This window comes from Lissotriton vulgaris, chromosome 9 (assembly GCF_964263255.1).
Source record: "Lissotriton vulgaris chromosome 9, aLisVul1.2, whole genome shotgun sequence".
Classification (NCBI taxonomy): Eukaryota; Metazoa; Chordata; class Amphibia; order Caudata; family Salamandridae; genus Lissotriton; species Lissotriton vulgaris.
In genome coordinates this window covers 334,581,385-334,595,953 of record NC_141697.1, presented here as the reverse complement: position 1 = coordinate 334,595,953, position 14,569 = coordinate 334,581,385, and the positions used below count along the sequence as shown (strand labels likewise).

General features: G+C 43.6%; 1 protein-coding gene across 4 annotated transcripts in view; it reads right to left on the bottom strand.

Moving 5' to 3' along the window:
• Positions 1-236: 236 nt before the first annotated feature.
• The window catches only part of TTC7B (tetratricopeptide repeat domain 7B), a 1,385,350-nt gene continuing 1,371,017 nt past the window's right edge, over positions 237-14,569 (bottom strand). For all 4 annotated transcript variants that reach the window (XM_086937670.1, XM_086937667.1, XM_086937668.1 and 1 more), the window contains one exon: positions 237-2,050. In XM_086937670.1, the coding sequence (XP_086793796.1) occupies positions 1,829-2,050 (222 nt within the window). In that variant the 3' untranslated portion in view covers positions 237-1,828. The remainder of the gene's footprint in view (positions 2,051-14,569) is intronic.

The window sequence follows — 14,569 nt, the reverse complement described above, 5'->3', positions numbered from 1 at the left end:
TCATATGAAGGGGATGATGAAGTGTAACTAACAATATACAAAGTTCAGAAGAAGTATAGGTTGTCAATCTATTATCATGATCCGTTTGTGATATTCACGTTTCCACAAGGAACACGTCTGAGATTACTAATCCCGTGTAACATGGTACTTTACAGAGTTGCTTGAGCAGAGCTTGACTACCATAGCCATGCCTCGACTCAGATACAATGAAGATGGTTAGGACAACAACAAAAAACTCCCATTAAAAACCATTTTATTATGAACATCGCATTTTTTATGTTCAGGCAATGCACAGGAATGTCACTAAATATTCCATTTTAATTCGTCTTTACATATTTTCATTCATAAATAAACTCTGAATTCACATTAAAAAACAAATACAGTTACTAGTTTGTCCTTCTCGAGAGTGTGTGTGCGTAACAGGCATACATAAGTAAAATATACATAATCTTCTCTTCGGTATTGGCTCTAAATAAAGCTGACGCTGCATCACATTTCACAATTATTAACAACTAGTAAGAAGAAACAATGTATTTGTTTCCCAGATTGGCCGGTTGTGGTATCAGATGTCAGTCCTGGTACTTGGAGAAGACAAAAAGCTGTGAAAGTTGTATGAAAAGGGAAATGTTTTGCCTCTCTTCTGAACATGTTAGCCAGCCTGCATCTTGAGAAGGGCTAGTAGCTTCATAGTATGTTTCCCGCATTGATGTGGCCATTAGCTTATTATGGCACATTAACCACGGTGATGCGGCAGTTTGTAGGTCATTCTTCCGCTGGGTGAAAGACAACAGTTAAGCATTTTCCACAGCATCTGGACCACTTAGATGATGTGTGTCAGGCAACTGCCCCCTCACCCATTATACCTAGTTCAAAGCAGCCTATCAAAGTTTGCATACCACGAAGTGGATGTCGGAAACTGTCCAAACACTTAAGGGCATCTTGTTTTGGGCCTGTTAATTTAAAAGTGAAATACTGCCCAATAAGAATAGATCTGCAATAATTCCCCACGTTCCTTGTTGCAACTAAAAGGCCACTGTGGAATTACCCAATCAGATTTCTTTCCTCATTTGCATATAGTCGATGTCACCATCGATACGAATCGAGCCACTTGCTGTGGCGTTTATAGCAACCCTCTTCTTGTCTTACAGCATAAAGAATCCCTTGAAGTTCAAGGTTTGCTGGCGTTCGATTTTTTTCAGTTGAGGCTTATGCGTACATGATGCCATTTTCCTGAAGCATTGACATGTCTGTCGGTGGTTGTTCAGGCGGGCCCATCAATAGGCCAATGGCCTATGGTCACTGTGTGACTGAGGGACAGGAGGCTGGTGACTGGTCCCCTTGTGGATTAAACAGTAAACGTATAAGGTATGTTTCTTAATACTTCCTCATACCCGGAAGGTAAGATGGATGGTTGCTTGTTTTGATTATGGGAAAGGTTTCAAAAGTATATGCTGTACCCAACACCAACATTGGAAACTATACTGGGTTTATTCAAGATCAACTGACAGGGAAAACAAGGTTCTGCCTATTTGGAATAATCCTATTGTAGCTAGGAATGCCCCCTAGTTAATGAGTGGCAACATGTTTCATACTATCAAGAATTTAGCAGTTTTTTGATAAGAGAAACCCCACCCTGAATCCTTATCATTTAGCCTCCAAAGATACGTGGCTCACTGTGCTAATCCATAGCCTAACCATTTTGGTCTGTTTGTAGAAGGTCTGAAACGTACATGCTCCAGAGTTTATTCCAACACCTACATTCTCCTGTCCACCAGGCATGGGGAATTTTTTATCCCTAGGTGTGAAAGCGATGCCTTGGAGGGGCACCTCAGAGGACTCGGGGAATGATGGTGAATGGTACGATGGGGCTGCTGGCCTCAAGCTCGAGGGCCGTCAAGAAGCACTCGGTGGCAGCACCGTCATTGCCCTGCGCCTGCAGAACATCCCCGAGGCTGTTCCACACCTCATGCGCCGTTGAGTTGACCTGGACAGCATCTCTCAGGATCTTCTCAGCCAGGCTGTAGCGACCCAGGTGGTGCAATATCAAGCTCTGGAACAAGAAAAACAATAAGAAACTGAATCATATAACAAAAAGAGCAACAAAACATTTGATGGCTTTTTTGTTTTAAGATCTCACAAGAATATTTAATCAGAAATGAGTGGTAAATCTTCAGATGTTCTGCTATTCTACATGTATTATTACAAAGTCAAATCAAAACTCACACTGTTCATCTTCATTACTTAATGCATGTGCCTTTTATTTATGCAGATCGCCAGCTCTTCATGGAGAAGGTACCACAGTAGAAAAGCAATCTACCTTTTAGAGTCACGTGAGCAAGACATGCAGATCATTCTGAGATTGAATTTTAACGCAATTTACTCTTTGCCTACTTTCTGAACAAGAATAAGAAGGATTTGAGGAGCAATTAAGCGCTGGTAAACTAACACTCTTAACATAAAGGGAATAATAGTTTCTGATACAATGGCACTTGGAAGGTTGTAATGAATCTTCTTGGCAGACCGTTTATGGCAACCAGTGCTTAATTTGTAAAACGGTAAGTCCAGGGACCATCTCTGGTAAACACTGCAACTTGCACTACCCATTGTCCCTGCCAGCGATGCCAATGACAGTACCAACACAACTAAAAACCACCACACTCCTACAAGTGAGACAATTCAAACTATTCTAAGCCACTCAAAAGTATACAGTAACTGTTGTTGTGCTCATCTCAAAATTAGACAAACAGCACTATCATGTGGCAGACTGTCGCAAGAGCCAGTGTCTGAAATAGGAGCCGATGCCGAGCACTGGAAACCACCAGCTCAAATTAAGCTCTGGGACCTTGCCTATGCCACCAGTAGTAGATGTAAACACTAAACAAGTAAGCAGAGTTTCAATGTGGCACTTCAAGAACAGAATGAATCTATCTGAGATACTTCAGTTCTAAACACTATACACTATACAGCTCAGTTTTGGTCATGAAACTCGTTGTAGCCAGCATCTAAACAACCCAGTACCTCACAGTGAGAAGAAACCTTGAATACTTGTCAGTCTGCCACCTCAGCTTAAAGCAAACTATCACGTATCTGTAGCATCTACAACAACTAACCTAATTCTCCCAGTGCATTACCTTCTAGGTATTCTTCTCCGCACACAAAGGCACATAGCCATCAAAATAAAAACATGATTCATCAGCAATTACAAAGATCAATGAAGTTTAAACTGAATGGTGCCAGTCTACTTAAAATCCACAACTGCATCTATTCTCACACTTTTCTACTACACCCATGCTTAGGTACAGCTGTGTGCTCTCTGCAACACGCTATCACCAGTCTTTGACACACGTGCAGGATACCAATGTACTTTGGTATCACAGTCCTATCACATACTTTCCATCCTTCTATCTCCTAGCATGTAATGCTTAAGGGTCCTCGCTCACTCTTTTCTGCTTGAATGCATGCCAAGGCACAGTGACAAAACACTGAGATCACAACTCTGGTCCCCATGAGCAACATCTAGACACTAGCCATCCACCACCACATCCACCACCACCATATCCCCCACCACCACCACATCTATATGTGTGTGGCTCTGTGTGTGTTTAGGTGCAAATGCAATGTTCTTGGATTTTCGTCACAATAAAATACACTGAACATAATCTTCACAAAAGTTATTTACAAACGTTTAAGCTATTGCCATTATAAATTACAATAACTTTTATTTAAGTATTAATTATTTACAAAATTAAAAGCCATTGTTATTTGTAATATCAATACATCTAAGTCACGTAAATACAACACACATTGCATTACAAATGCTATAGGTGTCACATTTGCGAAAGTTAAAACTATTGACATTGTAACTGACAAAGCTATTAATTTTGCTACTTTCAAAACCAACACATAAATAAAAAAAGTGTCATTTACAATACCAATAGCTCAAACTTTCCTAATGCGAGACCTATTGCATTTCCAATGCTTGTTTTTTTAACATTTAACATACCATTTACAAATATATTTTAGGAAAATCTATGTTGAAGAGCCCTCCCCACCCAAATCACCCAGTTTAAAAGTGTTGGCCAATATTACTAGATTTAAATATGACAAGGAAAGACAATGGTCAATGGCGGACTCCAGTGGCCGCACCTCTTAGCTGTGTTCCCTTCGTAGAGTTTTTAGCCAAATTATTTACAAGTGGTGTGCACTGACTGCTCCTGCATCTGCTGTTGCAAGGTGCAAACTGCCAATCAGATCAATAGAAATCAAGCAAAAAATGGAGCTGTGCACTACCCTAGTCCTCTGTTCCAAGTAACAACAAGTAGTCAAGGTTCCTTTGGTGAAAAAATATATATCCTTTCTTCAATTTTTCATAATGGTGCAAAAAGTCTCAGCCAACGCGTTTCGTTCATCTGAGTGAACTTCGTCAGGGCGTGTGATATGTAAGAAGTCCCAAGTAGCTTGAAATTATGAGACGGTTGTCTGTATGTGGACAGGAAAAGATGTGTTGCCGAAAAGGCAGTACCAGATCATGGTAAATCCAATGGGACAGCAGGGCCTCCTTGATAAGTGCCCCACGGATTGCACTGGAGCCGTTTAGAGTTCTGGCTCCTTCCTCGTGTCGCCCGCAAGGAGGCCCTGCTGTGCCATTGGATTTACAGTGGATATACGGGTCGGTACACAATGCTTCAATTTTCCCACTATAAAAAACAGGTTTTGAGTGCTGCTTGGGGGCTGGGCCCAGGCAGTAAAAATAGGAAGTGATTACATGTGCCTAGTGATTATTAAGGCGTTTTCAGCCCTGGGGATTAGACCCACTTGCTCGTGCCTGGCACGATTACGAATTATACTGGTTTCCCCGTGCCATATTCTGCCCTCAGGGCTTGCTAATTAGGACTAATCAGCACTCTATGTTGGGAGTACAATACATATCCTATCTGGTTCAAAATATTTCCAAGTACACACCTTAGGACTATCCCCAACCATTATTATTTGATTTGCACAATTTAATGCCTGTGGGCTCTTGACAATGGTAATGGATTATCTAGAAGAGGAATCTGCCACTGTCATCTGTCTAGATGATTAATTTTGCGACACAGTGGGTGTATCCATCCAACATGCGGTGGCCCTGGCAATGGAACCCCTCAAAAAGCGCCTAATGCAATTAGCATACACCTATCCCGGCCTCCTTAATTTGTCCCTGGACAGATCTCTTTCCTGGAGTGGTCTCTCAGGTCCCGAGGAGGTGCCCCAGTGCCTGGCCAAATGCAAGTCAGACTCAGGGGTGGACCTGAGCGCCTTCGAACAGGTTAAAGCCTTCCTTGCGTGTCCTGCAACTCCAGAACTGGGGTGAGTGGCAGACGCTCTAAGCGCCCCAGAGGACCTGTCTGCCCCCACCGCCACCAGAGAGGGACAATGAGGATTCCTATGGGATTCCACCAATGAGAATGGTCTCTACCAACCTTAACACTCCACACACCCATTCCTACTCTATCTACTACCATCCACGAGAAAGATGAGACCTCAGATAAGATGGACCCAGACAACTTGATCCACCCCAGGTCAGCAGATTGGTTTGCATCCCCTAAGGTCGGCAACTATGTGGCTGGACACCTGAGAAAGCCATTGAAGAAAGAGGCCCGGGCAAAACTCAGGGCCGAATGTCCGTGCCCTTTCCTCACAGGTAAGGTGGCCCTCACTCCAGAGATAGACACTTGAATGGCCACCGTCTTACAAAAATACTTCAGGGACCCCAAGAAGGGTTTAGATAGGTCATGGAAGTCCTGCCAGGACAAGCTCCTGGACATGGTGGGCCCCTTTACAAATATTCTGGAGCTGGCTCAAGGGGCAAAGGCCTCAGGTTCTATCATCTGGAGGAAGACATTTCTGCACGGGCGCAACAAGCTGTCATTTTCTTAGGCAATGCCAATTGCATGTTATCTACAGAGAGACACCGCTCCCTCCTCATAAAAGTCGACCCCACGTTGGATGGACTTAGCTTCCACTGACGATGGGGCAGTAGCTCAATGCTGGGGCAGTAGCTTAAGAGGGGCTTTTCAGGAAGCCGTTCGTGAAAGATCTGGGCAAATTTGTGGCCACGTTTACGTCTTTGGACAAAGCCCAGGTCTCAATTAAGAATATCTTTCACCCCAACATTCTTGTTGGGCCGGCCATGGCAGAGGGTTCTCGGCCGGTCGCTTTTATGCCCAAGGCCATGCAGGGGGATATAACTATTGTAAGAACCAAGACCATCCCCGTTCCGGAGAATTTTTCCGAACCAGACGAGTGCATAGGGGTCGCTACATACAAGGCTCCTGCAGGAGCCAGTTTCACAGAGCCCAGTCCGGTAAGTGTCTGTCTCACTTCACAGCAAAGAGTGGGTGGGCACTCACCTCTGATGCATGGGTACTGCAAACTGTTCAGGGCTTTCAAATAGAGTTCTACAGTTCCCCAAACCAACTCTCGCCCACGTCCCCTGGTTTTCTTGCAAGCTCAGATAATCTTAATTAGTGGCGAAGTGGAGGAGGTACTCCGAAAGGATGCAATTGCCGTAGCTCAACTCCACCCCAATGGCTTTACCAACAAACTATTATTGGCGGAGAAACGAGATGGAGATCAAAGGCCCGTTATCCACCTAAGGGAGTTCAACGGCTGTCTAGTTCACATCACTTGTGATAAGGCCAGGGATACGAGCTCCAGACACTACCATTCGGACTCTCTTCCGCAACTTGGTGTTTCACCAAAGTGTTGAAGCTGGTGGTAGAATCCTTTAGAGAGCAAGGCTACTGCCTCATCTTCCAATTGCGACGATATCCTTCTTATGGATCAGTGTCCGCTCAGACTAAGGTTTCAACTACAGTTAGCGATACAAAGAAACAAAATTGAAGGTGCACTCAAATGAAGCCAGTAACAAAAGTAATTTATAATTATCTTCTTCTTTATTCAAAGGGTATTCATGAAGCAAAGGCACAGCCAACGCGTTTCGTTCCCATTTGCCTTAAGGAACTTCGTCAGGGCGAGTTAATATTCCTAAGGGGCAGTATTCGTAAGTCAACCGAAAATGAGCCGTAAATAACAGCGTGCTCGCTAGGTCATGGTTCGTAACCTTGAAAGGGAAAATGCAGCCCTAGTGTGGAAGGTCAAGAGTAGTTCCAGTTGGTGCCGTAAGTTCAGAATGTTGCAAATACTATAAGCCCCAAGTAGGAAACAATCCAAGAAGGACGGATCGTGGCGTCTTAGTTCTCGTTCTAAGACGACAGCCCGATGTCCTGCAGGACGCCTCTTTCGCTGACGGTACTTGGAGCCGAGACCCTATCACAGGTGCGGCACCGCTTCTTTAACTTCTGAATTGGGTCATTACCTGACCCGTAGCGTTTTATTCTACGTTAGTGGGACACATACTATGAACTTCTGTTAAACTTGAACTATTTACATCGGGCTGTTGTCTTAGAACGAGAACTAAGACGCCACGATCCGTCCTTCTTGGATTGTTTCCTACTTGGGGCTTATAATAGTATTTGCAACATTCTGAACTTACCGCACCAACTGGAACTACTCGTGACCTTCCACACTAGGGCTGCATTTTCCCTTTCAAGGTTACGAACCATGACCTAGCGAGCACGCTGTTATTTCCGGCTCATTTTCGGTTGACTTACGAATACTGCCCCTTAGGAATATTAACTCGCCCTGACGAAGTTCCTTAAGGCAAATGGGAACAAAACGCGTTGGCTGTGCCTTTGCTTCATGAATACCCTTTGAATAAAGAAGAAGATAATTATAAATTACTTTTGTTACTGACTTCATTTGAGTGCACCTTCGATTTTGTTTCTTTGCATTCTGGTAAATAGCACATCCTACAGCAGCGGGTGTTGGAAGTGATTGCACCACCCTAACCTCAAAGTACTTTAAGATCCGTTGTGCTTGACCTTGTCTGCTGCTTTTGGTTATACAGTTAGCGATACAACTGCTCAAAATTTTGGGTTCGTCATAAACACTGAAATGTCTCTGCTGACCCCATTTAAACAGACCACTTTCTTGGATTTTGTCATCAATTCGTCAGAGAAGACTCTAGCCTTTCTTTCAAGAAAATAACAAAAATCTGACAGGAACTGAGGGAGAGCCTGGCTTGCACCACAACCTCCCTGCACCAGATAGCCCGAGTAGTGGGACTGTCATCCTCGTACATTCAGGCGCTATTCCTTGGCCCGTTGCACTACAGGGCACTTCAAAGGCTAAAAACCTTCCACCTCTGTGGAGATCTACAATAATATGAGCAACTCCCTCTCACAGAGTAAGTGAGGATCGAAATGAGAGGGTTGTTGGCTCACATAGAGGCCTGGAATGGCCGGACCATATTTGGTTCAGACCCAAGTATATTCATAGAGTCCGACGCCAGCAAGTGCATCTCCGGGGAATGGGGGGGCGCACTGTGGAGACTCATTTACAGTAGGAAAATGGTCAACAGAAGAACAATCTCTCCACTTTTAATTGCCTCAAACTGATGGTAGGTTCTTTTGCAGTCCAATTATGGACCAAGGAGATGGTCAGTTGTTGTGTCCTGTTAAAAATGGACAACATCTCACCAGTCTGATACATAAATCACTTGGGGAGCACCAGATCCGAGGACATGGCCAACGACTTTTAAACCTACTGCCTGACCAACAGTGTATCGGTCACAGCAGAGTACCTACCGGGAGTATCCAACAAAATAGCAGATTTGTGCTCGAGGGACTGGCCAGACATGAGTCCATGGAAGCTGGATCCTCAAGTTTTCCAGACTTTGAGCGCTCACTAGGACCCCTTTTCGGTTGACTTCTTTGCCTCCTGTTGAACCACCAGGTGGCCAGATATTTTAGTTGGAAGCCAGACCCACTAGCAACAGCAATGGATGCTTTCATGTAGGATTGCCTCAGGAGACGGCGTGCATGCTTCCCCTTTTGCGATGATCATGAGGTTCTCTGCACAGATGCAGAGACAGAAGGCAAAGGTGGTTTTGATTACGCCATTCTGGAAATCTCAAGTATGGTTTCCAGTTCTTCTGGAACTTTCTTGGGATGTTCCAAACCCTCTATCCCATGCTTCAGATCTTCAGAATCCTCTGGGTGAGCTTCAGCCATTAATATTACCGGAGCGGATGCTCCTAATGGCATGAATGATTACTGGGAGAGATGGAAAGTCCCTGGTCTTTCACAAGAAGCTGGAACACTTGGCATCAGCATGGGCAGATGGGACAATGAAACGGTACAGATCAACTTTGTCACAATGAGTAAATAGGTGTGTTCAACACAGTGAGGATCCCATAGGATGTGAAATTGCCCCAGTAATAAAGTGTTTGGACTCCCTGGCTTTGCAGGGCTTGGCCTACAGGGCAATCATTTTGAATCACTCTGCCATTTCGGCAGGTAATTTACTGATTGGCGGTTCTACAGTGTGAGAACATCCGATGGTATGTAAGATCATGAGAGGAATTTGCCTGCCACTACCGCCAGAAACAAGATATTCTACTCTTTGAGATGCCGATGTGGTATTAAACCTCTTACGTTCTTGGCAAAGGAACGAGTATTTGTCAAGAAAGCAACTATCGGCAAAACTTGCGATGCTTCTTTGTCTTAAATCTTGCCACAAAGTGTCGGATTTGAGAGCTCTGGGTATTGCAGGCAGAGTCTTTACCCTGCAAGGTGTTACATTCCATATCTCCAGGAGAACGAAGTCCAATTCGAAGATGGTATCCTACCCAGCTTTTGACAAATTCCCTAAATTCTGTGTGGTCAGATGGCTTAAGGTATATGGAAATATGAAGGAGGACATCTGCTCCCCCACCCCAACGAGCGGCAATTGTTGATTTCTCTAGTGAAACCTTTCAAAGCAGTGTCTTCCTCCACCATTGCTCGCTGGGTCCGTTGTGTATTGCAAGAAGCGGGCATTAATCTGTCAGAATTTGCAGTTTATTCACCTCCCAAGCCTTTTTTCTAGGGGCGAGACTAAAGGACATAAATGTGGCTGACTGGTCTTCGGACTCCATGTTTAAACATTTTTACTTCAAACCGGTTGTAGATATGGTGTATAAGGTGGAGGACAAGCTTTGAATGAGCATAACTGCCGCCTACGGTCCTGACATAGAATGAAAAATGTCCTAGCTCTCTTAACAGAAAGCAATTCTAATAAGGACACGGATTTGAAGATTATTCCCAGCCAGGTTTCTATTCATTTCATCCCTGCACTGTATGGTTCAAAGGAATTCCCTGTGATGCAACCTTTTTCATGAAATACTTTGTGAGGTACAAGTATGTTGGGATATAATGCTTCATATACAGCGGACACCTGTCTTATGGTATTGTCCTAGTTTGTGCACGCTAAATGTTAGAATTTCTTTTGGCATATTCTAGGTGTCAATTTGAATGTGCTCTTTATTTTTCTGGCTAATTAATGATGAACCGTCCTAGGACACCACAGTTATGGCCTGTGCATATTTCCTCCATAGGTAATGATTCAGCAAAGGAGAGTAAAAGAACAGTTCTGAGTCTCTTCTGGCGCAATCAAGAAAGAGGAAGTGGTTTAGAGAAGGAGTGCTATTATGGAAGGACATGGGCTATGATTGGTTGAACTTTGTTTGCAGTCCTTTCCCCTGTGTATTCTGGGAATAGGTGTTTATGTTAAAGATGAAGTCTGCTGGATGTAAATAAATAAGAAAGCAAAGCATAATCCTGCCGTCTGTGTCCTTAATAGAATTGGAACCTTCTGTTACGAGGGCTAAGATATTTTTTTATTTTCTCTACTTTTCAGAAATGCCCAAATTTCCAGCTTCGCCCATGGTTTTCAAACATATTTCCACCACAAACCAGAAGTCGGTTGAAAGTACAAAAAATTGGAAAAATTGTGTACCTCTTAGAAAAATACTCACAATATGGTAAACAAAATAGATAATTTTTTTGATTCAACTCTGCTTTATCTTGAAAGATGGGGACTTTAGCACTGCAAACCTTTTGTTGATGCCATTGTTAGTGAAAAATACAAACTCTTTCTTGTGCAGTACCTCTTTCCTACCAAAAAAAAACCTATATTATGGCTATTTTCTTGGTCCCCTCCAGGGGAATCCACAAACCCTGGGAACCCTTGGAATCCCCATGATGTTGGGAAAAAGGATGCAAATTTGGCCTGGATACCTTATATGGAACTACCCCAAATAGCCAAAAATGGGCTCAGCGTTTTAGGTGGAAAAGGTCTTGCAGCGAAAGGTTTAAGGTAATCTAACATACCAAACACCAGCGTTGAAGGCATCACAGACTCAAGCATTGCACCCTACTACTAGAGAGAAATACTAGTAAGAATCTAACGCCACTTCCTGAGGCTTCCTCAGTGTCCCATTCCTTTCGTCCTTCCGAATGACTAACCAGCTGTAGTTGAATCTACCTAGAGTCAACTAACCCTCACAACCTACCCTCAAATTTGTTGACCAAAATAACAAATTTGAGTGTCATTCAAAATGTTGCATCCAAACTGATAGGAGGAAAATATCTGGGCAACTTTCACTCACTTCATGAAGTTGTTACAAATACTTAAATAATATATGAATACTGGTTACCTCCTGAGAAGGATGGTGCCCAGCTCTACACTAAGATGGGGTCCCTGATGACACTTACCCACAAGGGGAGTTAGATCACCCTACAGCGATTCTGCCAGATTCTCCCTCCCTAGGCACAACAGGATAGATAGCAGCACAAATATGTACCAGTACTCATTTGCGAATATGTATCCTGTGTAACAGCACAATGGTTGAATTGTTTACTTTCTTCACCATTCTCATAATACAGACTACACTGTTCTGTTTACTTCTATTAATAATTGCAGCACATGTATTTTTCACAAGAACCATATTGCCAAACGAAAGGGTTCTAGATCTGTTTCCACAATTTCCTTGGGGAGTCAGGGTTGTCATATTCTGAGGTGAAACTTTCCCCCCGTTGCCTTACCAGGTTAGGGGTACAGCACTGCGAACTAGCAGTACTAAGGCCAACATATCCTGATGGTGTGCGTGATTCAGTCTTGCACAATTTTGATGTTTATGTTGTCCAACAAACGCACAGTTTTACTGAGAAAGTATGACCCGTATGACAGCTGCTCATTAGAAAAAATCAAAACACTTCCCTTCAAGTAGCACCTCATCACCAGGTAATTCCTGATTTCCCATTCAACAAATTCTAGACGACCTTGCCCAGTGCAACGCCCTTCTACATTTTCCTAGTCTCCTGGAAGCCTATACCATGACTAGCTCAACAATACTCCCCCTTCGCTCAACCAACTCTCCCCACAGCATCTCCACTGGTGTGCCCCTTCTGAACTGTATACGCTTCCATGTTTCTAGCTCGGTTCACACAATATAAATCTATTTACCTACATACAAGGCAGGTGGAGGACAGCAATGCCACTGTCTGTCTGCTTAGGACTGTGAGCTTCAAGTACCTGAAGCTTTCATTTAATTTTGTGGCTGCCAAGTAGACAGGGTTGTGGGGAAGCTGAGCAGTAATTATGCGATGGAAACACAATAGCATCAACATAATGAGAGGAAAAAGAAATTTCGGTTACGAAGGCACTTGGAAAGATGTAATTAATCTCCTCAGCAGACCGTTTAATTCTGTCTTGACTATGCACACAATGCATTGATACCGCTGTCAACCGCAGCAAAGGGAAAATAAATCAAAGGTAACAATAGCTTTAATGTGAAGCCTCACACTTAAAGTACAGAAAGTACCAACAGAAGTCTTTCTGTGCAGTATGCTTGTCTGAACTGTTTGGTTAGAAATCTTCTGTATCCTGTAGTAGTTCTGTATTGCTGATACCCTCTGAGTAGCAGAATTGAGGTAGGTGGAGGACACTAATAAATGTTCTTGTGTTTCCCTTGGACTGCGAAGAAGCAGATGGAAGACAGATGTAGAACTCACAGGATAATTACCGAAGTAAATTAATTCACCACACCTAGTCTTGCAGTCAGCCCCCTTTTCCTCCACGGATGACAGTCCCTGCAGGTAAGACCCATTTTAGGCACAAAATGAGTGAGGCAGCAATAGGGGACAATAGATTACTGCTACAAGCTGTCATGTTTGTCTCCATATCAGCAGGAGTTGATACGGAGACAGAGCTAAATGACAGTTTGTCTAAAGCGTCCAAAATCCTTGTAACATCCCTCAGATGGGACTAGCAAAATTTGTACAAGGATGAAAACAAGCACGGGCCAAGCCCATAGGTCGTGCATTTCAACGGCATTGGTTTTGCCGTTTTTTTGCCAGTGCTGTTATCTATTGGAAAAATCAAAAAACAAATCTTGGCTGCTGACGTGAGACAGCATCAGCAAAAACAAAAATCTCATCTACCCGGACATGTGTCATGAGCATGTATTCGTCATGACATGGAGGGCTTTAGGCCTTTTTAAAAAAAACTTTTAATTTACTACACCACAATGGAGGGCGCCAATCTTGGAGCAGTAAATAAAAAAAGAGTGCATTAAACAACAAGCATTGGCAAAGCCAATAGGTCTTGCCTCTGGGACCATCAGCTTTGCCAATTGTTTTTAGTTGATGCTGTATGTAACACATAATGTGTATATATGTAGCGCTCATCCAAGGGTATCTTGGTACTGAATAACAGATTGTTACCCAACTGTGAGAAGTTGGTCTGGTATATGATGTCCACTAATTAAAGTGGGCACCTTGCACCAGTCCAAACAACCTTGATGGTGATTTAAGAGGTCAAAGATAACCTTAGAAAGCTATCCAAGTGGTAGTTGTGGAGAGCAGCCTTCAGGCTTAGTCTTGAAGGAATGTTAAGCAGATTGTTTTACCAGAATGCAACCTTATTGTATTGGTTAAATGAAAGGAGAACCACACAGTAGTTATAGGAATATATATTCATTATTATAAAAACCTTAAATACCTCACAGTATCTGCTACATGCAGATAAACACAAAGCACACAACACTGTAGCACAGAAACAATCATAGGTAGCACTCATATACAGTGGGCTCCAGGGGGAGACCAAACCATATACTACAATAGTTATATTAGAACCACAACTCGAGTGTCTTAAGGTTGTAGAATCGCTGGGACCCCAAGAAACCACCCAAGGTGAGTAAATAGGGACCCCACGGAGGACAGGTGCAGTGTGAGAACACGACTGCTTGCTATGTACAATTCAATGGGAGAGTCGCGGTTGCAGTTTTAGTGTTTAAGGACCCTTCCCAGTGGATTACGAAGAAACACTTCGGAACATTGACGGTTGGACAGCCACCTCACCCGTGGATACCGAAGAACAAGAGTTACCTAAGCCGGGTGCATAATAGGGCGGAAATGGCGTCGGAAACCGCCGTCGTTCCCAATGGGAGTCTTCAAAAAATGCAACTGCTGGAAAGAGGAAAAGTGTCCAGTGGGATCCGCAGGTGGATTCTTGATGGAAGGAACCTGAAAGCAGAGGGGACAGAGTCTGGGTCACTCAGGGGTGACCAGGGGCTCGGTAGACAAATGCCCACCGATTTCGGGTGCGAAGATGGAGACCTTGACTTTGCAGCCAAGGGGTCCAGGAG